The 27982-nt window shown below is 38.7% G+C and overlaps 1 protein-coding gene, 1 long non-coding RNA gene and 1 other non-coding gene across 11 annotated transcripts in view; 1 reads left to right on the top strand and 2 right to left on the bottom strand.

Annotated features, from left to right (window-relative positions):
- The window catches only part of MRTFB (myocardin related transcription factor B), a 215796-nt gene that overhangs the window by 35083 nt on the left and 152731 nt on the right, over positions 1 to 27982 (bottom strand). For 8 of the 9 annotated variants that reach the window (XM_069570158.1, XM_069570156.1, XM_069570155.1 and 5 more), the window contains 5 exons: positions 18814 to 18879; positions 12620 to 12675; positions 11402 to 11477; positions 7864 to 8025; positions 6818 to 6996 (listed from right to left, as the gene is read on the bottom strand). In XM_069570158.1, coding sequence (XP_069426259.1) covers positions 6818 to 6996; positions 7864 to 8025; positions 11402 to 11477; positions 12620 to 12675; positions 18814 to 18879 — 539 coding nt within the window. Of the gene's footprint in view, positions 1 to 6817; positions 6997 to 7863; positions 8026 to 10073; positions 10145 to 11401; positions 11478 to 12619; positions 12676 to 18813; positions 18880 to 27982 lie in introns of those variants that run through there. The other variant, XM_069570162.1, reaches the window with a different exon arrangement.
- Positions 1 to 27982, top strand: part of LOC138429067 (uncharacterized) — an 86996-nt gene that overhangs the window by 56861 nt on the left and 2153 nt on the right. The window contains exon 2 of the long non-coding RNA XR_011252662.1: positions 1135 to 1284. This is a non-coding gene — a long non-coding RNA (uncharacterized lncRNA). The remainder of the gene's footprint in view (positions 1 to 1134; positions 1285 to 27982) is intronic.
- On the bottom strand, positions 5186 to 5257 carry TRNAC-GCA (transfer RNA cysteine (anticodon GCA)). The gene has a single exon. It is a non-coding gene; the product is annotated as a tRNA-Cys (tRNA).

Below are 27982 nucleotides of genomic sequence, written 5' to 3'. Positions count from 1 at the left end.
ACCTCAGAATCTTAAAGAACACCCCAAACAAAATGAGGGCCTATCCCTGCTCTCTGGAAACTTGATAATGAGAAGCAATGTTCTCAGGTATTGGTCTGCATGCATGCAAAATTGCTTCAGTCGTGTCTGACTCTGCGACCCTAAGGACTGTAGCCTGAGAGGCTCCTCTGTGCATGGGATTCTCTAGGTAAGAATACTGGAATGGGTTGCCATTTCCTCCTACAGGGGATCTTCCTGACCCATGGATCAAACCCACACCTCTTATGTTGCAGATGTGGCAGGCGGGTTCTTTACCATTAGTGCCACCTGGGAAGTCCCTCAGGTATCGATACTTTCCCTTAAATTATAAATGTGAAAGTAATTATATTTAGGGAGATTAATACATTTTACTTATATATCAAGTGAGATATTTAGACAAATTTTAAAAACAAACATGACATAACTGAAAATAAAGTACAGAATCTCCCAAAGTAAAACATAATTATCACTTCTAGACACAAAAACCACAGACTTTACAGGCATCATAAAACTGCCCTCTGTAGTTGATTAAAAAGACAAAAACAAATATCTACAACATACTTACAATCCTACTTAAGGATTATCTTTCTCTGACATCAGTATAGTACAGTTAACATGGAGATGCTTATTTAATTACATGAATAAGAATAAAGTGTATAATATTAAGAATCTTTGTCAGATTCCTTACTTATAAATAGTAAAATACTGAAAGGGAATTTTATAAAGGACACACAATTTAAGAAGGTTTCAAGGTATACAGTATAGGAATTATGTAATGGGAAAGGTGCTGTAAGCCAGCCGTGATTCTAGCCTCTTTTACTTGAATGTGTAAGTAGGAAACGTACCATTCTCTAAAGTGGGTCTTTTCCCAAAGGCACTAGTGACAAATAAAAAGCAGACAGAAGTGGCACTGGAGCAACACTAAAGAGTGTTATGAAAATTAAGTTCATGAATGACCTCAGGATTCATGTGTGCTGCCCTGGCAATAAACAGGCTGTATTTATTCTTCAAGAAACACAATTGTTCTCCCTTCTGTTTTTCCTTCAAGGAATTCTGGAATGTCAGCCCACTGGTGGGACTGCCTCTGATCGAAGTTTCTCACTTATAAACTTATAGTTTCTTACAGGTGGAACCGTCAGGAAGCTGTTACCAGGCAGACAGCTGAGGTGACAGCAATTCTCTGTTACTAAAAGCTAAGACCATGCTAATAGCTGTCTGATGTCCTGACCTACTCAGACAGAAACAGAGAACAAACCACCCAAATGGGTAAGTAGAACTGTTTTCTAATGGTATTAACTTGCATATTTGACATTCTTTTTAGCCCTATTTTTAAAGCTCAAAACCAGGGTGCAGCCAGTATGTAAGAACAGTAGGGGCTGGTCACTGACCCTCATCTTTCTTCCAGGTCAGGTTCCAGTGAAGCTGAGGGGCCAGTCACACTTGTCCTGTAAACTCTGACAAGAGAGTATAAAGTGTAGCTCCTCCGACTATCTCTGATGGTTCCAAGTGGGAGACAAGCTAGCATCACGGGATGCAGTACGGGAGTCATATTGCTTCTACAAGCTGGCATCAGTCAGTGCTCATGGTGCTGAATTCAACTAAGCACTCTTTCTGTACCAGGCCCTGTGCTAGGTGTTAAAGATACACACCTCTATTTCAAATAATAGTGATAAATGCAGTAAAGAAGATAATGTTGAAACACACAGTCCCTAACAAATAGATATTCATGAATGAGAAGAAATGCTGTAAGAAAATAGCCAAACATTTTTAATCCCCAAACTTCCGTAGGCCTCCCCTGGTGAAAGGGTGAGGGCAGATAATTGCTAAATTCCTGTACAATTCAAAAATTCTATGATGCTTGGTTTTAGTAAGAACATTTTCTACTGAACTTGACCCATCACATTAAGTAGTTCAACAGTCTTGACTTTAAAAATAACTAAATACTATTAAAATTTCAGTAAGGGAAAAACATGATAAAGAGGAAAAATAAATTATGTGCATCATCAGAGTTCTTATAAAACCAAAAGAAACACACTCACTGAGGAAATAAGAAATGTGAATTTCCAATGCAATTATTAAAAAAATATTAGATTCTTTTGCATGCATTAGATTCAATACTCATATATAACCTGATGCATAGTAGGTGCTTGGTAAGTATTTGTTGAATAAATTCAGTATAACCAAAATCAAGCGGCCAAATAAAACATTCCAATCTCCAATGTGCAGAGTTTTAAGTAATGATATTACCTATTTGTGGTAAAGACATAGTCACCATGGAACTGTTTCTTGGAAGGCAGTTGAAGAGCCTACCTTTTGCCTAACATAAGGTTTCAAATTCATTTAGTATCTAGTAATTATTCAAAGAGATAATCAGACAAGTGCCCACTATGCATGTATTAAAAAACCAGGGTATAGTGAAAAACAGGAAGCAACTCTAGGACTTCCCAGCTCAGTTGGTAAAGAATGTGCCTGCAGTGCAGGAGACTGGGGTTTGATCCCTGGGTTGGGATGATCCCCTGGAGAAGGGGATGCAACCCACTCTAGTATTCTTGCATGGAAAATCCCATGGACAGAGGAGCCTGATGGGCTATAGTCCATGAGATCCCACCAGTCAGGCATGAATTGGTGACTAAAACACCACTAACCAACAATAAGGAATTGGTTAATAGAGATACAGTGTATCAGTGCAGTTAAATACTAAGGTATACAAGCAAGGTACACATAAGGTTACCATGCTGCTGCTGCTGCTGCTAAGTCGCTTCAGTCATGTCTGACTTTGTGAGACCCCATAGACAGCAGCCCACCAGGCTTCCCTGTCCCTGGGATTCTCCAGGCAAGAACACTGGAGTGGGTTGCCATTTCCTTCTCCAATGTGTGAAAGTGAAGATGCTCAGTCACGTCCGACTCTTAGTGACCCCATGGACTGCAGCCTACCAGGCTCCTCCATCCATGGGATTTTCCAGGCAAGAGTACTATGCCACAGCAATTCCACTCCAAGGTATATACCCAAGAGAAGTGAAAACATGTCCACATAAAAACTTGTCTACAAGTGTTCACAGCATCATTATTCATAATAGCAAATGTCCACTAACTGATGAATAAACAAAATGTGGTATATCAACACAATGGAATATCACTCAGCCACAACAAGGGATGATGTACTGATACATGCTACAACATGGATGAACCTTAAAAACATTACACCTAAGCGAAAGGAGCCAATCACAAAAGATGATATATTGTATGATTTCAGAATTTATTAAAAAAAAAATGTCTGGAATAGGTAAATCCAGACAGAAAGTATATTGATGGTGGCTTAGGGCCAAGTGGAGTGAGTGCTGACATGTACGGGCTTCTTTTGGGAAAGATGAAAGTGTTCTGGAATCAGACAGATTTGTGCAACTCTCACACTGTGAATATACTAGTAAGCACTGAATTATACACGTTAAAAGGTTTAAAGTGTGTAAGTCCCAGTGCCTTTTTTTTTTTTTAACAGAAATAGAAAAATTCATCCTAACATTAACACGGAATATCAAGGGACCCCAAGTAGCCAAAACCATCCTGAAAAAGAAGAATAAAATTTGAAGATCTCACACTTCCTGATTTCAAAATTCACTGCAAAGCTCTAGTAATCAAAATAGTGTGATACTGACATAATGACAGAGATACAGGCCAATGCAAAAGAATAGAAAGCATGTAAATACGTTGTCTTATATATGACCAAATGATCTTTGACGACAGTGCCAAGACCATTTGGTGGGGACGGAACAATCTTTTCAACAAATGGTGTTGGGGAAAACTGGATATCCAGATGCAAAAGAATGAAGTTGGATCTTTATCTTATATACAAAAATGAAAATCGATTAAAGATCTAAATGTAAGACCCCCAAACTATGAAAATCTTAGAAGAAAACAGGATCCAATCAATCCAAAACAATCTAATTTATGACACCAAATTCTGGCAATGATTTCTTAGTCTGACACCAAAAACACAGGTCACATAACCAAAAATACACAAAGAGGACTAGATCAAACTTAAAAACGTCTGTTCATTAAAGGTTACTGTCAACAGAGTGAAAAGACGGGAGAAAGTATTTGCAAATCATATATCTGACAAGGGGTTAATATTGAGAACATATAAAGAACTCCTACAACTCAACAACAGAAAAGCAACCTGATTTTAAAGAAAACAAAGGATTTGAAAAGGGATTTCTCCACAGATGATATACAAATGAGCAAAGGCATATGAAAAGATGCTCAACATCACTAATAGTTGCTGCTGCTGCGTCGCTTCAGTCGTGTCCAACTCTGTGCGACCCCAGAGGTGGCAGCCCACCAGGCTCCCCCGTCCCTGGAATTCTCCAGGCAAGAACACTGGAGTGGGTTGCCATTTCTTTCTCCAATGCATGAAAGTGAAAAGTGAAAGTGAAGTCGCTCAGTCATGTCCAACCCTCAGCGACCCCATGGACTGCAGCCCACCAGGCTCCTCCGTCCATGGGAGTTTCCAGGCAAGAGTACTGGAGTGGGTTAGAGAAATGCAAATCAAAACCACAGTGAGACATCACAATCAATGGGCAGAAGACCTAAATAGACATTTCTCCAAAGATGACATACAGATGGCCAACAAATACATTAAAAGAGACTCAACATCACTAATGATCAGAGAAAAGCAAATCAAAACTAGAGTGAGGCTATTGCCTCACACGAGTCAGAATGGCCACTGTCAAAAAAATTTACAAATGATAAATGTTGAAGAGGATGTGGAGAAAGAGAACCCTCCTACACTGTTACTGATGCAGCCATTATGGAGGACAGTATGGAGGTTCCTTAAAAAACTAAAAATAGAACTATCCTATGACCCAGCAGTACCACTCCTGGGCATATACCCAGAGAAAACCATAATTCAAAAAGCTATATGCACCCCAGTGTTCACTGCAGCAGTATTTACAATAGCCAGGACATGGAAGTCCCTAAATGTCCATCAGCAGAGAGAATGGATAAAGATGTGGTACATATATACAACGGACATTAGTCAGCCATAAAAAGTCGCTCAGTCGTGTCCGACTCTTTGCGACCTCATGGACTGTAACCTATCAGGCTCCTCCGTCCTTGGGATTTTCCAGGCAACAGTGCTGGAGTGGTTTGCCATTTCCTTCTCCAGAGGGTCTTCCCGACCCAGGAATCGAACCTGGGTCTCCTGCATTGCAGGCAGATGCTTTACCATCTGAGCCACCAGGGAAGCCTTATTTATTAGTCAGCCATAAAAAGGAATGAAATTGTGCCATTTGCAGAGACATGGATGAATCTAGAGGCTGTCATAAAGAGTGAAGCCAGAAAAACAAGTATCTTATATTAACACATATGCATAGAATCAAGAAAAAATGGTAGAGATGATTTGCAAAGTAGAAACAGAGACAAATGTATAGATACCGAGGGGGGTGGGGGGGTGGGATGAACTTGGAGGTTGGGACTGACATATGCACACTACTGTGCATAAAACAGAAAACTAATGAGAACCTACTGCCCAGGGAACTCTGCTCGGTGCTCTGTGGAGAGGGGATCTATGTGTACGTATGGCTGAATCACAGCAGTGTAAACCAACTATACTCCAATTGAAAAAAAGAACACAGTGAATATACTCAATATCTTGTAATATTATAATGGAAAAGAATCTGAAAATATATATATATACACATATATAACAATCATTTTGCTGTCCACTTGAAACTAACACAAAATTGTAAAGTAACTATTCTTCAATAAAAACAAACACAGTGAGATCACTTCATTCCACTGAAATAGCTACTATCAAAAGAACAGAAATTAACAAGTGTTGGTGAGGATGTGGAGAAATAGGAACACGTGTGCACTGGTGGTTGTTTAGCCTCTCAGTTGTGTCCGATTCTGTGCAACACTATGGACTGTAGCCCACCAGGTTCCTCTGTGACACATGGGATTCTCCAGGCAAGAATACTGGAGTGGGTTGCCAGTTCCTCCTCCACTGGTGGTGGGAGTGTGAAATGCTGCAGCCAGTATGGGGGTTCCTTAAAAATTAAAAACAGAACTACCATATGATCCAACAATCCCACTTCTGGGTATATGCCCAAAAGAACTAAAAGCAAGGTCTCAAAGAGAGATTTTTACACTTGCGTACTCATCATTATTCACAACAGCCAAGAGATGGAAGCAACCCCATGTTCACTAATGAATGGATAAACAAAATGTGGTATATCCATAAAATGGAATATTATGTAGCCTAACAACTGAGAGAGATCTTGTCACATTCTACAACATAAATGAACCCCGAGGACACTGTTAAATAATATAAGCCATATGAGATAGTCAAAGTAGTCAAATTCATTGAGATTGAAGTAAAGTACTTACCAGGTCTGGGGGGATGGGGAGTTGATGTTTAATGGATTTAGCTTCAGTTTTGTAAGACAAAAAACTTCTGGAGATCTGCTGCACAACAATGTGAATACAGACTACAGGCCTGTACACTTAAAGACGATTAAGATGGTTAAAAAGAAAAAAGGGTGAATTTTATGATGTGTGAGTTGTAACTCAAAAAAAGTTACATGAAAAAATTGAGTTACAAAACTGTAAAGTAAAAATGTGTACATAGAACAGAAAGAAAATGTAAGAATCTACTGAAAATGTGAATAGCTGGATTACATGGGAAAAATCTATGCTTTTCTGCACTTTCAGACTTTTTTTTCTGATGAAAATACATTACCTAGATACATAAAAAAACAAGGCACTTTCTTGGTTTAGGGGTTAAAAACAAGAAAAGCAATACCTGGGCTGGAGTGTTTGTAGTCACAGGAGATGGCGATTCACTAACTTTTGGCTCACTTGGGGACGCGGCTGACCCCTGCGACTCCTGGCTGGCTGGCTGGTCCGGAGACAAAGCATCACTGCTGTCTTCGTCAAATGAGAAATCGCCCTGAGTTTGGGGATAGTCCTCCTTCCCAACGCCTAAAGAAAGAAGTGATTCTTAATTGATCTTGGCCTTGGAATACTAAGGTTAAAATGAAAAAGGAGAAATACTATTCATTTTAAGGACTAAAGAAAGCTGTTTAAAAACAAAGTTGGACATAATGTACTTCTCAATGGAAGAATACACAACTACCTAAGATGAATACCTGGAGGACAATACCAAACCTGAATCAGATCAAGCCTTTGGATCGGACTACTAATGACAGGAATACAGGAGACAAGAAATTTTTTAAATGGACCTAGGGATGCAAATGCATTCAGAAAAATCTAGAGTGTGGAAGTGCTAAAGGACAAAATAAGTTCATTCATCAGCAAATAAAAAGGAAAGAAAGGAGGAAGATCTGTGCAGGATACTAACTGAAGAGATATATCAGATAAAGACAATGTGCAGAGCTTGCTTGGATCCAACTGCTGAAAAACATTATGAGGCCAAATAGGGCTCTGACTGGGGGATGTGTTGATAAGTCCCACCTCATGGAGCAGCGCTGCTGTACTGACACCTTACCTTTTGGGGCCCATTTCTTTGGAATTGAATGGAATCATAGAATGACTGAATACAGACTGCCTAAGATTTAAACTCATACTAATGCAAAATACAAAGTTCCCGTAAGTCATAGTAACTTAAACCTTTTGTTAGAGGAATATCTTTGTTAACTGGTACTAATCCTATAATACATAGTATTAATAATAACAATAATAATACTATGGAGATAAGTACAAATGTTAATTTCTAAATCACCCAGAAAACAACAATCATGATTGGTGCTGGCTTTAAAATTAGATTTTTCTTATCTAAAACTTCCAAGTTTCTTTGTCTCCCAGAAAACAGTAAAATTTGAGTCTTGCCTATAATTGCTTCCTTAACACTGGAGTCTACAGGAAGGATGTTTTTCTCTACCAGCTCCATAGGACCAGGTCTCTGAGCAATCTTTTCATTCAGATCATCAGCTAGTCGAGCTCTTTTCAACTTCATCTGAGTAGCCTGCAGGGACGGCTCTGCAAATGTTTCTAAAAGAGGAAACACAGGTTTAATCATTACTTGAATTACTGTCTCTATTCCATAATGTTATTTCAGGCCAACTAATTTAAACTGATGTAAACTTATTTATGGAGAGACAACGACTGCTTGAGAATGCTCCCATCTGCAATTTACATTTCTAGTCCTGGAAAGCTTTATACTGTCTACACAATGTGGGTGTCCTTGGACTCAAATTAATATGAACTCAAGCCAAAACTGAGGTGCTGCTATTGCTTATTTATGACAGGAGGGTCAAATTCACACCTATTAGGAATTGGGGATACAGAGGATGAGCAGAGGAGAGAGATGCGGTCCATGCTCAGGAAGTTTGCAGTTTTAGATTTGGCTTCACTGGAAAGTCATTTCTTCGAAGGGGTGACACTGTATCTCAGAATATAAGCTTTTCGGCAGGAGTTGGTGGGAAGAGCTACAAGTCATATTCCTGTGCATCTCAGAGTCCTGCATAATAATTAAAATTTGGATTTATTTCTGAATAAATAACCTTGAGACATTCAATTACATAGTAATTAACTGTCATATAGAAGCATCAACTCATGAACCCACAAATGCATAAAGTTGTATAATAGATGTGAAACTAAATATCGTAACTCATAAACAGCATAACTTTGCATAATTCCTGTGTTTCTGGTAACGCTCATTAACATTTTATTAAATTGTTCTAAATAATATTTAGTGTGACTGACTATTGGTATTAACTCAATATTGCGTTGAGAGTTGCTTGTTCCTTAAATTATTCAGTAGAAGGTCTTTTAATGAAACCCCCTGTAAGTAACCTCAGGACTGTTTGATGTTTTTCATTCTGTAGGTTAGATGTCCTAGCTGAGGCCCAAAGCACACTGAGACCCCACGGCCAATAAACTACCCTTCAGCACAGCTGAGCATGTCTCTTTTCCCCTTATGTGCTTACCAAAAATTAATCTCAGCTGTCCACAAAACAGCACATCACTATTGTGACTGCCATCGTCACTCATAACTTAACTAAATGTTATGGGGAAATCATAAACTTCAAAAATAAAATGATTATTTCTTGGAAAGCTGAGTTAAATGCTTTGGCATGACATGATAAAAGCAAGTCATTGAAAAAAAATCACTGTCACATCATCAGGACAACTAACAATTATAAAAGATTTGGGGAAAAAATGATAAAATTTAAGATTTTAAAATAGACTGCTTTTCAAGTATCTTTACATTTTGATCCACCATGAATGGAAATTGCAGATGATTCCCCCCATGGGAAGTTTTTAGTCCTAAGTCGGCATATTGGTAAATAAATGCATGTTTCTGTAACTTAAAATAATACCAGTCCTCATCTCATTTTTATAATTTTCCTGTATAAAACAACTCTGGCCCCAGTCTTAGTAGATAAAGCCCCTCTAACTAGGAAGACGATAAGTGGGCGAAATAGATCATGCAAATCATTCTGAAGATGCTTTTGTTAAGATGTAGGCAGGACAGTCTCCTGCCTTTGCCTCCCTTCCACTGACACTATCCAAGTGATATCAGGAATGTTTGGGAAGAAGATATTCCAAAAGTGAGTAAGTAAAGGCTGGCATTTCAGTATGCTTCTATTCTGGTCTAACTGCATCTTCATCTCCATGAGACGGAGGTAAAACTTCAGGAAATAATTTAGACTTCTGCCTGCCAAACATCCAATTCAATCAAAACTGGAATGATGGCAAAATAAGTTGCTGGTGGTTTTAAGGTATTTTTAAAATTATAGATGAGACATTTTTTCTTTCTTCAAAAATCTCAACTTTAGAATAGATGTCCTAAAGACATCACTTATGGCTTATTCCTATATATAATTAGGCTTTTAAATGCTGAAGAGTCTGTTTTTAGAAAAAGCAAATATGATTTTATTGATAGTTAAATGCATTTGCCTTAGTTTTAATTATGTTAATAAAGCCTGTTACGGTCAGATGACAAGTTGAAACAGGCAGTGTCATTTCTACAAAAATGTCTCTTACAGGTCAAGATATTTTCAGGCACAGAAGGAGTCATTTACTAAGTTACTTACCAGCAAACTTGCTTCTCTGAAGATTCACTTATCCCTGACAGCTGGTGGCTGCTCCTACCCTATCACTGGAGTTCTGGAAAAGCTTTTTTAAGTCCAGTTGAAGTAGAGAAAGGCATAGACTTCTTGCCTCCCATCCCAGACACGAAGATAGTTACCTAGTCATAGATTATCTGGATTAGAAGAGACTCCACTTGGGGTTTTAGGGACCAGCCTGATACTTGGAACTGCTTTACAACATTCTTTACACGGTGTCAGTCTGTCTTTATTCCCTGTAGGGCACGTTTCACAATCTGTAATTGACTTGTTTTGCCTGCGTATAATCTCTCTGCCCCTAGAATGTAATAAGCTCCATGAAGGGGGAAATCTGACTGGTGCTTAGCTTGCTGGCCAGCAAACCAACACCTCTAGTAAGGACAACCATGTCACTTCCTGAAGATTTTATTTGGAGACACCTGACTGACCTTTACGCTGAGCTAAAATCTAATACTCTGTAATATCAACCTAATTCTAACTCTATCATTAGGCCAGAGAAAAGAAATCTAATCTTCCTCCTGCCTAATAACTATCTCTAAATGTTTGAGAAGTTGCTGTATCTTCTCAAGGTTTCACACTCTCAAGGCTATCACAAGGTCAGGCTCCTTGTCTTGCTCAACAAATTAAGTCAGTGAAGCAAAACAATGGAAGAAAATGTATGTCGGGACTTTATGGTAGAAGTACCACCTTCCAAGAATGCTTTATCTTTAGAGAAAAAGCCACGACCTGAGCCACATGCCTCACCAAAGATGGAATGGAACTGTCCTTACCAGCTTTGTAAAAGATGAGGCTCAGGCATGCAGAAAATGTGGTGGGCTGAGGGGAGTTTGTTTGTGATAATGGTCAGATCAAGCTGGATTGTTGTGGGTAAGCAGCAACAAAGAAAAATGTTAGGTATGGGCTTGCCCCAGGTAGACACAACAGGGTCCAAGTAGTTTAGAATCTAGGGTTAGACTTGTGTCTATCATACCCTTTATGATGAGTGGGCACACATCACCCACTGGTGAAGAAATCTGGACGGAAAATGTTTTTCCAGAACAGTATGGCAGAGACACCTATAAGTACCCTCAGTAGGCAGGGAAGACTCAGTTCATCAACTGGTTATTTGGAGAAGTGGACCTTCCCTGTGTATCTAACATAACACTTTAGCTTGGGGTCTTCATGCTGCTATCCAATTGACAGGATGTCAGCCTGTGGGGTAAAAAGTTATTAAAATCGGAATAAACAGAAATGGTGGACGTCTCACTTGTTTTCTTGAGAAAATGTAGCAAGATAAGGAGAAACAGAACTTTTACCTTCTAAAATGTGCATCCTGACAAGTTCAGAACGATCTGGTCGACTCCGAATCTTGTGCTTCAAAAAGTTTTCAGTCTTTTAGATAAGAGAAAGAGAAAATCTTACCATAAATTGTTTATGATTTATTGTGGTTTTATATATTTTTTTTCCTCAAGATAACTCTATTTAAATAAACTGTATATGCTTTTGGTCATGATTTTGAGAGAAAGGAAAGAGTAGAAATTAAGGGCTGTGAAAAACTGTTATCCAATACAGGACTTAAATTGCAGCCTTCAAAACTGTACAGGGATTTGAAGTCTATGTTGATATAAAGTAGGCACTTTATAGACTTTTATTTTAAAACTTGGAAAAGCAGAGGCTCATAATTTTAAAGATGACTTTTGAACAGAGGATTTGAACATGTAAGTATCTTAAAAAAAAAAACAAAAACTACACTTCAGGTCAAGTAAAAATTCACCTAGATAACACATTTCCTAAAAATTCCAATGTACTGTCTTTGATGAATTCATGTCTTTAATCATATTTTCTTATTCAGAACTGTACTCAATTCTAAACAATATGGCTTTAAAATGAGTTTTGTAGTTTGTATGACTCTAAGAGATCCTTATTGCATCCTGGGAAAACTCAAGGCATTTGTACAACATGTTTGTTCTTACACTGCATGATGGAAGTTTCCTATAAAATGAAAAGAACAAATAGTGGCCCTTTAAAGGAAAATAATAAACACTTTAATGCAACTATGATGGAGTCATCTCAAAGAATAAAACAGAGCTGAATACGGCAACATTGCTCCTTCAGTCAAATTCCCCCAGTCTTGGTCAAATGTCCCACTAACACAAACCTGGGAGGGAAACCGCCCAAGGAAGGATCTGGGGTAAATCCCTCCCTCGGGTTATCCATCTGCAGGGCTAACAACTGGCAGAGATGTTCCATCATTATTCTAAAAACTTGTTATGCCCAAAGCAAGAAAGAAGTGTGATTTTTCCTTTATGTACAAAGCTAGGTTACTAGCTTTAAAGAACAAAATTTGAACGTCCTATATTTTCTACAAACCTTCAAGATAAAACGACCCCAGGATACACTGCTCCATATACCATGTATCTTGAAAATACACTCTATTTTCTCTATTGACATATGTAGGAGTACGATTATTACTTGTCCACAGGTATTTTAACACAAAAGAAAGAGGCAGAACATTTTAAATGAAAATTTCTTACTCTGGCTCGTTCCAAGCTTTTTATCTGCTCATGGAATGCCGCGGGGCTCTTCAGAGCTGTGAGAGGAAAAGAAATCATTTCTGCGGTATAAATAGATGAGTTAATACTTCAGTTAAATGCTACAGTATTATCACGGTGACATTTCCTCTTACTCTTATTAGTGTGCCTCTACAGTTCCATTTATTTCCCAGTTCCTTTAGGACAGCTGCAAAACTCAGACCGTAAATGTTTCAGAATTAAAACTATATGTTTCACAAATAAAACAAGTGAACATTTAAAACAGAGTTATAAACATAATGACAGCACATCTATCAGGTCAGACTAGTTCCAGCCTGTAGTTGCGGCAGATTGCCATTACCAAGGGAACTGTTTGATGGTTCCTTAACAGGTCTTTGCTATTATGGTCATACAAGCTACTGGAAAAAGTCCACAGGTCCTCAGGGCATTTAACGTTGGAGTGCTCTAGCCTTGAACACAAGAACACTCTGCAGTCCATGTCTCAAGAGATTGGAGTTACCACTTAGCGAGAACCTACAATGCATTTAGTCCCATGCTCTGTGACCCATCTTACAGTTATATTGCTGCTGATCATCACAACAGCCTTGTGAGGTTCGTATTAGCCCCAGTACAGATGAAAGGCTCAAAGAGGTTCAGTCAGTTTTTGAAGTTATACAGCTAGATGGTCATCTAAGTGGAATTTAAACCTAGAAATCTGAATTTGGCAGGTTCATGCTCTTCCTACCATACCACAATGCAACTCACTCTAAAGACACAGTGATTCCTTAATCTGTTAACTGCTAGTACATTAAATGTTCCAGAGTCCCAGAGACTGAGGCAGTACTTATTAAAAGTATTACCTACTACAGTATTTCTATCAATAATCATAATCTTTGAAAAATCATTAGTGTTTATATCCATCACTGTCTGACCACACCCTGCAGTCATCACTGTGGGTTGTCAGGGGACGGGGATGGGATACAGGACTAGGCTTACCTGGGATGTCGCCTCTTAGAATTGAGCAATCAGTTCTTGGTAACATTCAACTGTGGTACTTAATGCACAGCAAAGGATCACAGAAGTCCAGCCCAGAGACATCTGGCTAGGGACCAGCTCCTAAAAGCAGACTGTAGCTGGCTTGGCAGTGATGTTTAAAGCACCATACTTTGGTCCTGTTTGACTGGCTCATATCAGGTATGTAGTGCTGAGAAAATCTGGCAGATTATCAAACCAGTTCCTTTAAAATATTCTTTTATAACCTCCGGCTTTTTGGGTTCTTGGCTTTTCTAATTCATTTATTTTAATTGGAGGATAATTACTTTACAACATTGTGATGGTTTCTGCCATACATCAACATGAATCCTCTGCCTTTAAAAAAAAAAAATTACTTTGGCTGTGCTGAGTCTTCATTGCTGCATATGGGCTTTCTCTAGTTGCAGTGAGTAGGGGCTACTCTTCGTTGCAGTGCTCAGGTTTCTCATTGCTGTGGCTTCTCTTGTTGCGGCTCAAGGGCTCTAGAGCACAAACTCAGTTGCCACACAGCTTGTGAGATGTTCCTGGACCAAGGATCAAACTCATGTCCCATGCACTGGCAGGCAGATTCTTAACCACTGGACCACCAGGGAAGGCCCTATCTAACCAGTTTCTGATACCTGGTTTTACCAAAACACAAGATTTAAAATATGTAGATAATTAGTAATAGTTCAGAAAAAAAGGAGACCCTGGTTAGATTCTTGGGTCAGGAAGATCCACTGGAGAAGGGACAGGCTACCCACTCCAGTATTCTTGGGATTCTCTAGTGGCTGACACGGTAAAGAATATGTTGGCAATGCGGGAGACCTGGGCTCAATCCCTCGGTTGGGAAGACCCCTGGAGAAGGGAATGGCTACCCACTTCAGTATTCTGGCCTGGAGAATTCTGTGGACTGTATAGTCAATGGGGTCACAAAGAGTCAGACATGACTGAACGACTTTCATTTTCACTTTAGAATAAAAAGTTTTCACTGGGAAAGACATCTTATCACACAGAAAAATCTTTGTAACCCTTATCACAAACTAGAAAAAGCCAACAGCAATGACTGTGAAGACTGGAGAGCGTAAGTGCATTCTGTAATTTCTTTCTAGTGTTTTAAGCCAAATGAATTACTTCTTAGAGAAAATCAATTTTTAGACTAAGGCCCCCAAATAATCCTAACAGCATACACAAAACAACCGCTCTTCTCCTCTAAAATATAAAATCACCTCCAAATTCGGTGATTATGTCAGTTAATTTCAGTCGCTCAGTCGTGTCCAACTCTGCAACCCCATGGACTGCAGCATGCCAGGGTTCCCTGTACATCACCAACTCCCAGAGCTTACTCAAACTCATGTCCCTAGAGAAGGTGATGCCATCCAGCCATCTCATCCTCTGTCATCCCCTTCTCCTCCTGCCTTCAATCTTTCCCAGCATCAGGGTCTTCTCCAATGAGTCAACTCTTCCCATCAGGTGGCCAAAGGATTGGAGTTTCAGCTTCAGAATCAGTCCTTGCAATGAATATTCAGGACTGATTTCTTTTAAGGATTGACTGGTTGGATATCCTTGCAGTCCAAGGGATTTTCAAGAGTCTTCTTCAACACCACAGTTCAAAAGCATCAATTCTTCGGTGCTCAGCTTTCTTTATAGTCCAACTCTCACATCCATACATGACTACTGGATAAACCATAGCTTTGACTAGACAGACCTTTGTTGGCAAAGTAATGTCTCTGCTTTTGTATATGCTGTCTAGGTTTGGCACAGCTTTTCTTCCAAGGAGCAAGTGACTTGTAATTGCATGGCTACAGTCACCATCTGCAGTATTTTTGGAGCCCAAGAAAATAAAGTCTATCACTGTTTCCATTGTTTCCCCATCTATTTGCCATCAAGTGATGGGACTGGATACCATGATCTTCGTTTTCTGAATGTTGAATTTTAAGCCAACTTTTTCACTCTCCTCTTTCACTTTCATCAAGAGGCTCTTTAGTTCTTCTTTGCTGTCTGCCATAAGGGTGGTATCATCTGCATATCTGAGGTTATTGATACTTCTCCCAGCAATCTTTGATTCTAGCTTGTGCTTCCTCCAGCCCAGCATTTTGCATGATGTATTCTGCATATAAGTTAAATAAGCAAGGTGACAATATACAGCCCTGACGTACTCCTTTCCTGATTTGGAACCAGTCTGTTGTTCCATATCCAGTTCTAATTGTTGTTTCTTGACCTGCATACAGATTTCTCAGGAGGCAGGTAAGACAGTCTGGTATTCCCATCTCTTTAAGAATTTTCCACAGTTTGTTGTGATCTGCACAGTCAAAGGCTTTGGTGTAATCAATAAAGCAGAAGTAGATGTTTTTCTGGAACTTTCTTCCTTTTTTGATGATCCAACTGATGTTGACAATTTGATCTCTGGTTCCTCTGGCTTTTCTAAATCCAGTCTGAACATCTGGAAGCTCATAGTTCACATACTTGTTGAAGCCTGGCTTGGAGAATTTTGAGTATTACTTTGCTAGCATGTGAGATGAGTGCAATTGTGCAGTAATTTGAACATTCTTTGGCATTGCCTTTCTTTGGGACTGGAATGAAAACTGACCTTTTCCAGTCCTATGGCCACTGCTGAGTTTTCCAAATTTGTTGGCCTATTGAGTGCAACACTTTCACAGCATCATCTTTTAGGATTTGAAATAGTTCAACTGGAATTCTATCACCTCCACCAGCTTTGTTTGTAGTGATGCTTCTTAAGGCCAACTTGATTTTGCATTCCAGAATGTCTGGCTCTAGGTGAGTGATCACAACAGCATTGTGATCATGGTTATCTTCTTGCCACCTCTTCTTAATATCTTCTGCTTCTGGTAGGTCCATATCATTTCTGTCCTTTGCTGTTCCCATCTTTGCATGAAATGTTCCCTTGGTATCTCTAATTTTCTTGAAGAGACCTCTAGTCTTTCCCATCCTGTTATTTTCCTCTATTTCTTTGCATTTATCACTAAGGAAGGCTTTCTTATCTCTCCTTGCTATTCTTTGGAACTCTGCATTCAAATGGGTATAACTTTCCTTTCCTCCTTTGCCTTTCGCTTCTCTTCTTTTCTCAGCTATTTGTAAGGCCTCCTCAGACAACCATTTTTCCTTTTTGCATTTCTTTTTCTTGGGGATGGTCTTGATCACTGCCTCCTGTACAATATCACGAACCTCTGTCCACAGTTCTTCAGGCACTCTATCAGATCTAATCCCTTGAATCTGTTTTGTCACTTCCACTGTATAATCATAAGGGATTTGATTTAGGTCATACCTGAATGGTCTAGTGGTTTCTCTACTTTCTTCAATTTAAGCCTGAATTTGGCAATAAGAAGTTCATGACTTCTGCCACAGTCAATTTCCAGTCTTGTTTTTGCTGACTGTATAGAACTTCTCCATCTTTGGCTACAAAGAATATAATTAATCTGATTTTGGTATTGACCATCTGGTGATATCCATGTGTAGAGTCTTCTCTTGTGTTGTTGGAAGAGGGGTGTTTGCTTTGACCAGTGCGTTCTCTTGGCAAAACTCTGTTAGTCTCTGCCCTGCTTCATTTTGTACTCCAAGGCCAAATTTGCCTGTTACCCCAGGTATCTCCTGACTTCCTACTTTTGCATTCCAATCCCCTATAATGAAAAGGACATCTTTTTTTGGGTGTTAGTTCTAGAAGGTCTTGTAGGTCTTCATAGAACCGTTCAACTTCAGCTTTTTCAGCATTACTGATTGGGGCATAGACTTGGATTACTGTGATACTGAATGGTTTGCCTTGGAAATGAACAGAGATCATTGTGTCATTTTTGAGATTGCATCCAAGTACTGCATTTTGGACTCCAGTTGACTATAAAGGCCACTCCATTTCTTCTAAGGGATTCTTGGCCACAGTAGTAGATATTATGGTCATCTGAGTTAAATTCACCCATTCTAGTCCATTTTAGTTCACTGATTCCTAAAATGTCAGTGTTCAGTCTTGCCATCTCCTGTTTGATCACTTCTAATTTACTTTGATTCATGGACCTAACATTCCAGGTTCCTATACAATATTACTCTTTACAGCATCAGACTTTACTTCCATCACCAGTCACATCCACAACTGGGTGAAGTTTTTGCTTTGGCTCTGTCTCTTCATTCTTTCTGGAGTTATTTCTCCACTGTTCTCCAGTAACATATTGGGCACCTACCGACCTGGGGAGTTCCTCTTTCAGTATCCTATCTTTTTGCCTTTTCATACTGTTCATGGAGTTTCAAGGCAAGAATACTGAAGTGGTTTGCCATTCTCTTCTCCAGTGGACCACATTCCATCAGACCTCTCCACCATGACCCACCCATCTTGGGTCATCCTACACATCATGGCTCATAGTTTCATGGAGTTAGACAAGGCTATGGTCCATGTGATCAGTTTGATTAGTTTTCTGTGATTGTGGTTTTCATTCTGTCTGCCCTCTGATGGATAAGGATAAGAGGCTTTTATGGAAGCTTCCTGATGGGAGAGACTGACTGAGGGGGACTGAGTCTTGTTCTGATAGGCAAGGCCCTGCTCAGTACATCTTGAATCCAATTTTCTGTTGATGGGTGGTGCTGTGTTTCGTGATCAAAGGGAAAGAATCACCTTGGACAAATATTCTAAAATTAATCAACTCAAAAATGAAGGGATGAAGCTTAAAGCTATTTGGGAAAATATCTTTACTGGTGCAAGGAAGATTTTATTAATTATAAATAGAATGTTCATTCATCCTGTAATTGAGATGCATAATTATACAGACCATCATCTAGCAAAGATAATTAATTTGAATTAAATAAATAAGGTTTTGAATTAATTTATTATGCTACTTTTTCAAGTATCTTTGGATTCACTTAGATCTAGAGTAATTATTTCAGTTATTTTAAAACTCTGGCTGGAATTTGAAGAACTGGTATTTGCCTAATTACAGAAATTTAAAGGTGCTTTTTGATAATATAAAATCCAAGTCCATCTTTTAAGTTGCATCTGGTATCCAGAATGTACTTTAAATGATTCCGTCAGCAATGCTGATGCCTGGTTTTTCCTTGTAAATTCATTGAATAATTGTATATGGATTAAATGGATAACACTGAAAGTAGAGTGTGATGCAGCTTCTTCTGAGACATGCCCATATTGTTACATCACATTAGAAAAGACAAGGATGCGTCAGTCTTACGTGGCATGATGCCCTGGTCCACTAGTTGTTCTCTCGTCCTCCTTTGTTGCAGCCTCAGCTGGAGCACTGTAAAAAGGAAATAATCACCATTGGAGTTTACATGCAACTGTAGGGCCCAGAGGAGGTATAATTAAGCTTTATCTTCTATTTCATAATTGAATAGGGATACTACCTGGCACCATTCAACCTGTCAAAAAAAAAACAAACCCCGTTTGTGATTTCTGCCTGTTGGGTGAACTCTGAAGTTCTTTCAGCATATTTTTTGCTTAGTCAGTTAATAATTTTAAGTTAATGATGAAAGCTAGTATTTTTTTTTAGAAATAAAATCACATTATACTTAGCAAATAAAAATAGTTGGCTTACACATTGTCTTGTTAGTAAGATTCCTTAGTTTTTTAAAAAATAAGTTAATAGCAAAAATGTATTTTAAGGAAAGATTAATGTATCTGGAGGAACTTACTCCATCTGGAATAAATCTTAAATAGCTTTAAAGAAGGCCAACTTCATAATAAAAATTAGACTTATGAGATACTATTAATGACCCAAGGGAAAATTTCTGAATTGAGACCTTAAAGTTTAATAATTTGCGTACAAACATAACAGTGTATCTCATTCTAGAAGTTCTAAGAAAGCCATAAATCAACTGATACGTAATCATTTTAACTAAAAGAGTAAATGAATCACTAAACGTGTAGAAAACAAGGTACATATCACAAAATGGGGAAATCCTGTTGGCCAAATTTAATAATATATATATATTTTCCCTGAGATTTCTCAGGCAGATTCTTTTTATAGCATCTCTATGTTTCTATCTGGAAAGTGAACTGATTTCAAAAAAGAGTAACAAATGAAGTAACTATGAAAAACATTTTCCTTGGTTTACCCTACATTCAATTTCAAGTTTCCATGTTTAATTTTTATTTCAGACCATGGATGAAAACCAAGGTTAGGATTATTAAGGGCACGCTTTAGGGGTGTAAATATGCAAAAAAAGAAAAAAATTACCTGTGTGTATTTCTTAAATGGTAGGGAAGGAAGACTTTTTTTTTTTTTAAGCAAGTGTGTGATGAGCTTGTTTGGACCAGGCTCAAATGCAATGCCCATAATGGTTCCGACTTGCAGTTGACCCCAAGGCCTGATCTGTGGGACCTGCGGCGCTCACGTCACAGCCTTGCTTTTTGCTTGTGCTGAACTGCAGAGCAGAGCCCACTCTTAGATATACTTCAAAAAGAGATCTGACTGTAAAATGGCTTTTAAATATATTTTCATATTCATTGCTAAATATAAATGTCATTCTTTACTCAATACCGAAAAAATTTTTTATCTATACTTCTTTTGGGGGCCGTAGGACCACAAAACTTCACTGACATCTCATTTAGAACTGAAGCAATTGAGATAAGATTCTATTACACACAGCAAAGAAAAAATTAATGAGTCAAAAATTATATGCACATGGTTCTCATATTAGAATGTTTTGCGATTCTCTGAATCAATTATGCTCTAACATGAAGATCTTTTCCCTGATAACTTACAGTTTATTGAGAATAGTATGTTCCCACTGTACCTCACTAGGAACAAAAATAACCAGAGATGACCTGTGGATCTGAAAGCACCCAAATGTCTGCATACTCTGACATTCTTTTGTGAATGCCGAAGTTAATGCTTGTCTGAAATCAAGGTGGTCATATTCAAGAGGCAGAATCCCAAGAAAAGAATACTGAGAAGAGAAAAGGGTCAGAACAATCTCTAGTTCAAAGGCTGACACTTCTGGAACATGGTGGTCCATGTCTGTTGGAGAGTCCCCAGCAGTAGTATTTTTCCTTCCTCCTGAGGGAGTCTTCAAAGAAAGGAGTAAAACAGAAAGGGTAAAGAAAACATCAACAGCCCCCTTGTTTGGTTTAAAACACACAGACAAACAAAGCATCATACTGGTGAGACAAATGTGTCAAACACGATATAGATTTTTAGGCAAGTGGCATCTTGGAATGAGGGTGGACATGCATACTTCATTAAATATATCCTTATTATTGATCACATAGGTTGTTTCCAATTTTTGCAACTCCTATAACTAATGCTATGGTGGATTTTTTTGGTGTATAAAGTTTATTCCTTATTTCCAGTTATTTCCTTAATTCCTAAAAGGAGGAATATCCTTATGCGGTCTATATAAGGCATGGCCATAAAGTAAGGAGACTTTTGCAAACCATCATCTCTGAAATTATAGTAGATGTGTGAAAACATGAATATAGACTACTTTATATCTGCTGCATTTAGAGAAAATTCTTCTAATTAATTTTTGAATTTTCCTAAGATGATGTGAGTTATTACCTCTTAGGGTTCACATTCATGGTTTCCTACTACATTTCAACAAAGAGAAAAATGCATGTAATTTTGAAAATTCTTGGTGTTATTCCTTGTTACAACAGACAAAAAACAATACCGTGTCAACATATGTGGTTTTTGTTTGTCTATTTTAGCTGTGCTGGGTCTTTGTTGCGGCTGGTGGGCTTTATTGCCTAACAGCACATGGGATCTTAGTTCTCTGGCCAGGGATTGAACCCGCATTCCTTGCGTTGAAAGGTGGATTCTCAACCACTGGACCACCATGGAAGTCCCAACATAAATGTTGTGAACTTGCTCTTTTTTATATACAAGAAAAGTAAAAACTTTATTTTAACCACCATTCTGAAAAATGAAAGCAAAGAGGAAATGTCATTCTTCTTCACCATCAGAAATAGCTCAGATAGTAACAAGTATCATCTTTTAGTTCCTTTCTCCTGAATCTTAAATGGATTAAAGCACTTCTAGAACAAGATTTTAGGATTAGTTTCCAATATTTGAAAACAAAAACAGAAAAAACCCTCAGAATAATGTCTTTCATATAATATTTATACCCCCTTCAAATGTTTAGCTGCTTTCTGAGCCAAGATGATTATGTCTATTCTCTTTTGTTTCTATAAATAGAATGTTTGAAATGTTTCCATAATATGACATAATTAAAGTGCCTTTTCACTCTAAAGAAAAAAACTCTTATTAGCAGCATTTTAAACAACATACAGCAGTTTAGCAGGAGTTGAATGAGCCAAAACAAAGCACAGTTTTTGGCCAGGGGACTTGCAAGGGGACATCTGAGGACTGTATATTACAAAAACAAGGCAGAAACGACACTTTCTGGGAAGCAGTATAGCAGGCAGCCATGGTCTTAGAAATTCTTTACAAACAGCTAGTTTCAGTTACGGGGTATGAAGGAGGGTGGGATGAATGGGTGTGCGGGGAGATGAGTGTTTGTCTGCAAGGCAGAGAGAAGATTTGATGTATGTTATTTAATCACAAGACACAGGACAGAATAAACTGCCAAATTATGAGGGGAGAAAAAACACAGGCAAACCCTGAGCCAGTCAAATGAAGGCTGGGTAAATCAATGGCAAAAGCAAAGAAGGGAAACTAAAGAATACTCTAGTATTGACTCTGAAGATAACATTAGGTAAAAAAATAGACCCTGGTTCCAGTTTTTTTTAACTATTTTTTAAGATGTTTGAGTAGTTAAGAGAATGAAGTAGTTGGACTTTGGCAAAAATGTATTATGCACTGTTAAATGTATTTAGGTGCCTGGTCCTAGAATAACAAAACAATTTAGAAAAACTACATCTTCATATTATCTTTTGAACTTAGATACAGGAGGGGTTAACTGGCCTCTAAATAAGACCCTGGAGGAGGAAATGGCAACCCACCTCAATTCTTGCCTGGGAAATCCCATGGACAGAGGAGGCTGGCGGGCTACAGTCCATGAGGTTAATTCTGTAAAGATTCCCATATTTTTAGTGCTTTACTGTGAATGGGTATTTTGTAGTCACAGAGTAAGCAGTCACATCTTCAATGCTTTCCTTCTAAGCCTGGATTCAGAAATGTATCAATATATATACCAATAATTTCTCTATTTAAAAACTCATGTTTGTAAGAATATTTCTATTAAAATAAAAATGAAACATCCACATAAAAAAGGGCATTAAAAAAAGTAAAAGATATCTTCTCAGATCAGTCTCTGTAAGCAAAAGAAGCAAAAGCTTTTTCACAGCAAAGGAAATCATAAACAAAATGAAAACCCAATCTATTGCACTGGCAGAAAGTATTTGCAAATGACACTACTGACAATACCCAAAATATACAAACAGATCATACTGTAGCTCAATATAAAAAAAAAAAATCAAACACCCCAATCAGAAAATGGGCAGGAGACCGAAATAGACATTTCTTCAGAGAAGATATACAGATGGCCAAGAGGTACATGAAAAAGAGGTTCAATACTGCTAGTTATTAGAAAAATGAAAATCAAAACCACAATGGCCTCACACTGATCAGAATGGCCATCATCAAAAAGTTCACAAATAATAAATGTTGGAGAGGGTATAGAGAGAAGGCAACCCTTGTACACTGTTTGTTAGAATGTAAATTGGTACAGTTGCTATGGAAAACAGTATTCCAGAGGTTCCTTAAAAAGCCAAAAACAGAGTTACCATATAATCCAGCAATCCCAGTCCTGCATATGTATCCAGAAAAAATGAAAACACTATTTCAGAAAGATCCATGGACTCCAGTGCTTACTATTTACAACAGCCAAGACATGGAAACAACCCAAGTGACAATCAAGATGACTGATTTAAGAAGATGTGGTGTACATATAAGATTAACAGATACAAACTACTATAAGAAACACATAAGCAATAAAGATTTACTGTATAGCACAGGCAACTACATTCAATGTCTTGTAATAACTTTTAATGGAAAATAACCTAAAGATATGACTTATTTTGCGATATACCTGAAACTAACACAATATTGTAAGTCAAACATACTTCAATTAAAAAAAAAAAGTAAAAGCCAGTCCATCCTACCAGAGACCTCCAGTCCTCCTCCACAAAGGTAACCACTGTTAAATTTCTATGGTTCTAGAGACTGTTCTGTGAATATTCTGGCAATGTTAAATATAGACTATGCAAAGGAAATACATGGGATGGGATCATGCCATTCACATAGTTTGATTCAGTTCAGTTCAGTCGCTCAGTCGTGTCCAACTCTTTGCGACCCCATGAATCACAGCACGCCAGGCCTCCCTGTCCATCACCATCTCCTGGAGTTCACTCAGACTCCAGTCCATCGAGTCCGTGATGCCATCCAGCCATCTCATCCTGGGTCGTCCCTTTCTCCTCCTGCCCTCAATCTCTTCCAGCATCAGAGTCTTTTCCAATGAGTCAACTCTTCGCATGAGGTGGCCAAAGTACTGGAGTTTCAGCTTTAGCATCATTCCTTCCAAAGAAATCCCAGGGTTGATCTCCTGCAAAATGGACTGGTTGGATCTCCTTGCAGTCCAAGGGACTCTAAAGAGTCTTCTCCAACACCACAGTTTAAACGCATCAATTCTTTGGTGCTCAGCCTTCTTCACAGTCCAACTCTCACATCCATACATGACCACAGGAAAAACCATAGCCTTGACTAGGCGGACCTTAGTCGGCAAAGTAATGTCTCTGCTTTTGAATATGCTATCTAGGTTGGTCATAACTTTTCTTCCAAGGAGTAAGCGTCTTAATTTCATGGCTGCAATCACCATCTGCAGTGATTTTGGAGCCCCAAAAAATAAAGTCTGACACTGTTTCTACTGTTTCCCCATCTATTTCCCATGAAGTGATAGGACCAGATGCCATGATCTTCGTTTTCTGAATGTTGAGTTTTAAGCCAACTTTTTCACTCTCCTCTTTCACTTTCATCAAGAGGCTTTTTAGTTCCTCTTCACTTTCTGCCATAAGGGTGGTGTCATCTGCATATCTGAGGTTATTGATATTTCTCCCAGCAATCTTGATTCCAGCTTGTGTTTCTTCCAGTCCAGCATTTCTCATGATGTGCTCTGCATATAAGTTAAATAAGCAGGGTGACAATATACAGTCTTGATGTACTCCTTTTCCTATTTGGAACCAGTCTGTTGTTCCATGTCCAGTTCTAACTGTTGCTTCCTGACCTGCATACAGATTTCTCAAGAGGCAGGTTAGGTGGTCTGGTATTCCCACCTCTTTCAGAATTTTCCACAGTTTATTGTGATCCACACAGTCAAAGGCTTTGGCATAGTCAATAAAGCAGAAATAGATGTTTTTCTGGAACTCTCTTGCTTTTTCCATGATCCAGCAGATGTTGGCAATTTGATCTCTGGTTCCTCTGCCTTTTCTAAAACCAGCTTGAACATAGTTTGATTATTTACTTAAAAAAAACAAACATGGACTCTAGGTCATTCTTCTTACTGGCTATAGCTAACATATGGATGTATCAATCGTATACTCTTAAGTTCCCAGATTTTCTGCTGTTATTGTTATTAACAGTGCTGCAATGATTTTCTTCATTTTGTGGCATATGTTTGTGCTTGTGTATAAACATTTAAATACAAATACACACATCGGAAATTTTGATAGAGTCACTGTGCAATCCGAATGGTTGCACCAATCTATTTCTCCATTTACAAGATAAAAGAGGACCTTTCTGTTCATCCCTTCCCCACAATATACATCATCAGGCCGTAAAGTAATTTTTAAATTCAGAAACAAAGATCACTTACTCTTAGCCACAACTACCAACAATATCATGCCAAAGTAACAGTAAAATGTGATATAACTAATGAACAGTAAGGGAACAAGAGCAATCAAAAGAATCAGTGAGGGGGATGGGGCTGGTTTTTGACTGAATGCAGAGATATTTATAGTGGGTGTCAGAAGAACTGGTTAAGTTCTCTATTGTCAACCATATATTGATTTATACATTTGGTAGAATTTTTCTCATATTCCAGGATAGAAACCTAGTAAGCATAAGGCTTCTCATTCTTTTTTCTTCAACTCCAACACAGCTGAGAGATGTAATGGAGAGATTTGATGCATATTTAGAACAAAGTCAACACTGTGTGGTAAAGGACTGGATGTTGTGTTTGAAGGAGAAAAGATAAAGATGGTGCCTGGGATTCTGGCTTAAGAACCTGGATAGATCATTAACTGAGATAAAGAACACATGACGGCCATTTAGGGAGCTCAGTCTTGGATATGCCTGAATTAGAAGTGGAGATGGCAAAGCGACAATTGGTTCCACGGTTCCAGATTTCAAAGGTAGGTCTTGGCAGGAGACTAAAATTTGGAAGTTGTCACTTATGTAGTATTTGAAGCCATGGGAGTTTGCCAAGGTAGAGAATATAGAAACAGGAAGCAAGAAGCAAGCTGCTAGGAAATGCAACTTAAAGCCCACTTTTATAGGTCAGATGCGGGTGAAAGTCCAAAAAAGGAAACAAGCAGAAGATGCCCAAGGAAGAGGAGGAGCCTGGAGAGTGTGTGTAAAAGTGTTTCCAGAAGGGACTCATGACCAACTGGGCCCAGTGCTGCTGTTGCAATACATAGAGGAGCTGGTCTGTGGAGTGATGAATGGAAATGGGACTCGAAGAGGTCAGGGAGGAAGGAGGGGTGACTATGAGAATGACAGTGATGGAAGAAATGCTTTCAAGATTTGCGCAGCAAGGCAGGAGAGAAGTGAAGGCTTGAGAGGTGTGGAACTTAAGGTTGGAACATACCTGAACAGGTTTATAAGTGATAAAGAGCAAGAGGGAAAGGGGGTGGGGTTGGGGAGGGAGAGAACAGAAATGAATGAATATGAATGAGAATAAAAGAGAGAGTAAGAGGCAGCAGGGTTCCTGAAGGGGGGTGGGATTCAGAGGAAACAAGAAAGGCACAGAGAATTGCGTGTGGCTGCAGGTGGGCTTACAGATTTGGGCTGGCATGTCCAGCAAAGTTTCAAATGATGGCTTTTAATTTCTCAGAGGAGGAGGAGGAAAGATCATCTGTTCAAAGTGAGATGCATATGAAGGAAAAGTCAGTTTGAGGCCAGTGAAGAAGGTCTGAAATACTCATTGCAGACGTGAAGAACAAGTTGGAAAAGAAAAACATGTTTATTTTTCCCTAAAATGCTCCAACTCATAATGTAACAGCTTAGGGGAGAAAAGTCAGTCCAAAAACAAGCAAGTCACTCAATGGTTCTGAACTATATCATTTTTTATCAGAGAAAAAGATCACAAGATACAAAATTAGAACATTTGGCAGTTCTTTCTCAAGCTCATCACATAAAATTTTTAAGTTAAGAATAGCTGCAGCCCAGCAATTCCACTTCTAGGTGAACTGAAAACAGGTTCTCAAACACACACATACACATTCATGTTCATAGCAGCACTAGTCACAACAGCCAAAAGGTGGGTACAGTCCTGATGTCATCAACACATGAACGGACGAGCAAATTCTAGTCTATCCATACAGTGGAATATTATTCAGCTATAAAAGAAGTGAAGCACTGTATGTGTGACAACATGGATGAATTTGAAAAATATTACACCAAGTAAAAGAAGCCAGATGGCAATAGGTTGAATATTATATGATTTCATGCTGCTGCTGCTGCTAAGTCACTTCAGTCATGTCTGACTCTGTGTGACCCCATAGACAGCAGCCCACCAGGCTCCCCTGTCCCTGGGATTCTCCAGGCAAGAACACTGGAGTGGGTTGCCATTTCCTTCTCCAATGCATGAAAGTGAAAACTGAAGTCGCTCAGTCATGTCCAACTCTTAGCAACCCCATGGACTGCAGCCTACTAGGCTCCTCCGTCCGTGGGATTTTCCAAGCAAGAGTACTGGAGTGGGTTGCCATTGCCTTCTCTATAGATGTGAAATATCCAGAACTGGTAAATACAAAGAGACAGCTACTCTGGTGGCTGCCTGAAACTGGCGGGGAGTCACTGCTTCATGACCACAGGGTGTTCCCTTGGACTAATGAAAACATTTTGGAACTAGATAGAGATGTACTCGCACAAACCTGTGAATACGTTAAATGCCCCTGAAATCATTCACTTTAAAATAGTTATGTTTATGTTAAGTGAATTTTATCTCAACAGAAAAAGTGGAACAGTTGGCAGAACAACAGACCTTAAGAAACCAATTTCTCAATAATCAAATTTCTTAATTCCCACCCATGGCTGGCTAGCCCCGCTCACCGTCATAATTCCATTAACCACCAATGGGGACTTTGTCTTCTAATGATTTGATGACTACAGTAACAACTATATATTACATTGCATTCCCTGCCATACCAAATGCTAGGTTTTGTTG

This window comes from Ovis canadensis, chromosome 24 (genome assembly GCF_042477335.2).
Source record: "Ovis canadensis isolate MfBH-ARS-UI-01 breed Bighorn chromosome 24, ARS-UI_OviCan_v2, whole genome shotgun sequence".
Lineage (NCBI taxonomy): Eukaryota > Metazoa > Chordata > Mammalia > Artiodactyla > Bovidae > Ovis > Ovis canadensis.
The sequence above is the reverse complement of the archived record's forward strand: the minus strand, read 5'-3'. Positions and strand labels throughout refer to the sequence as shown.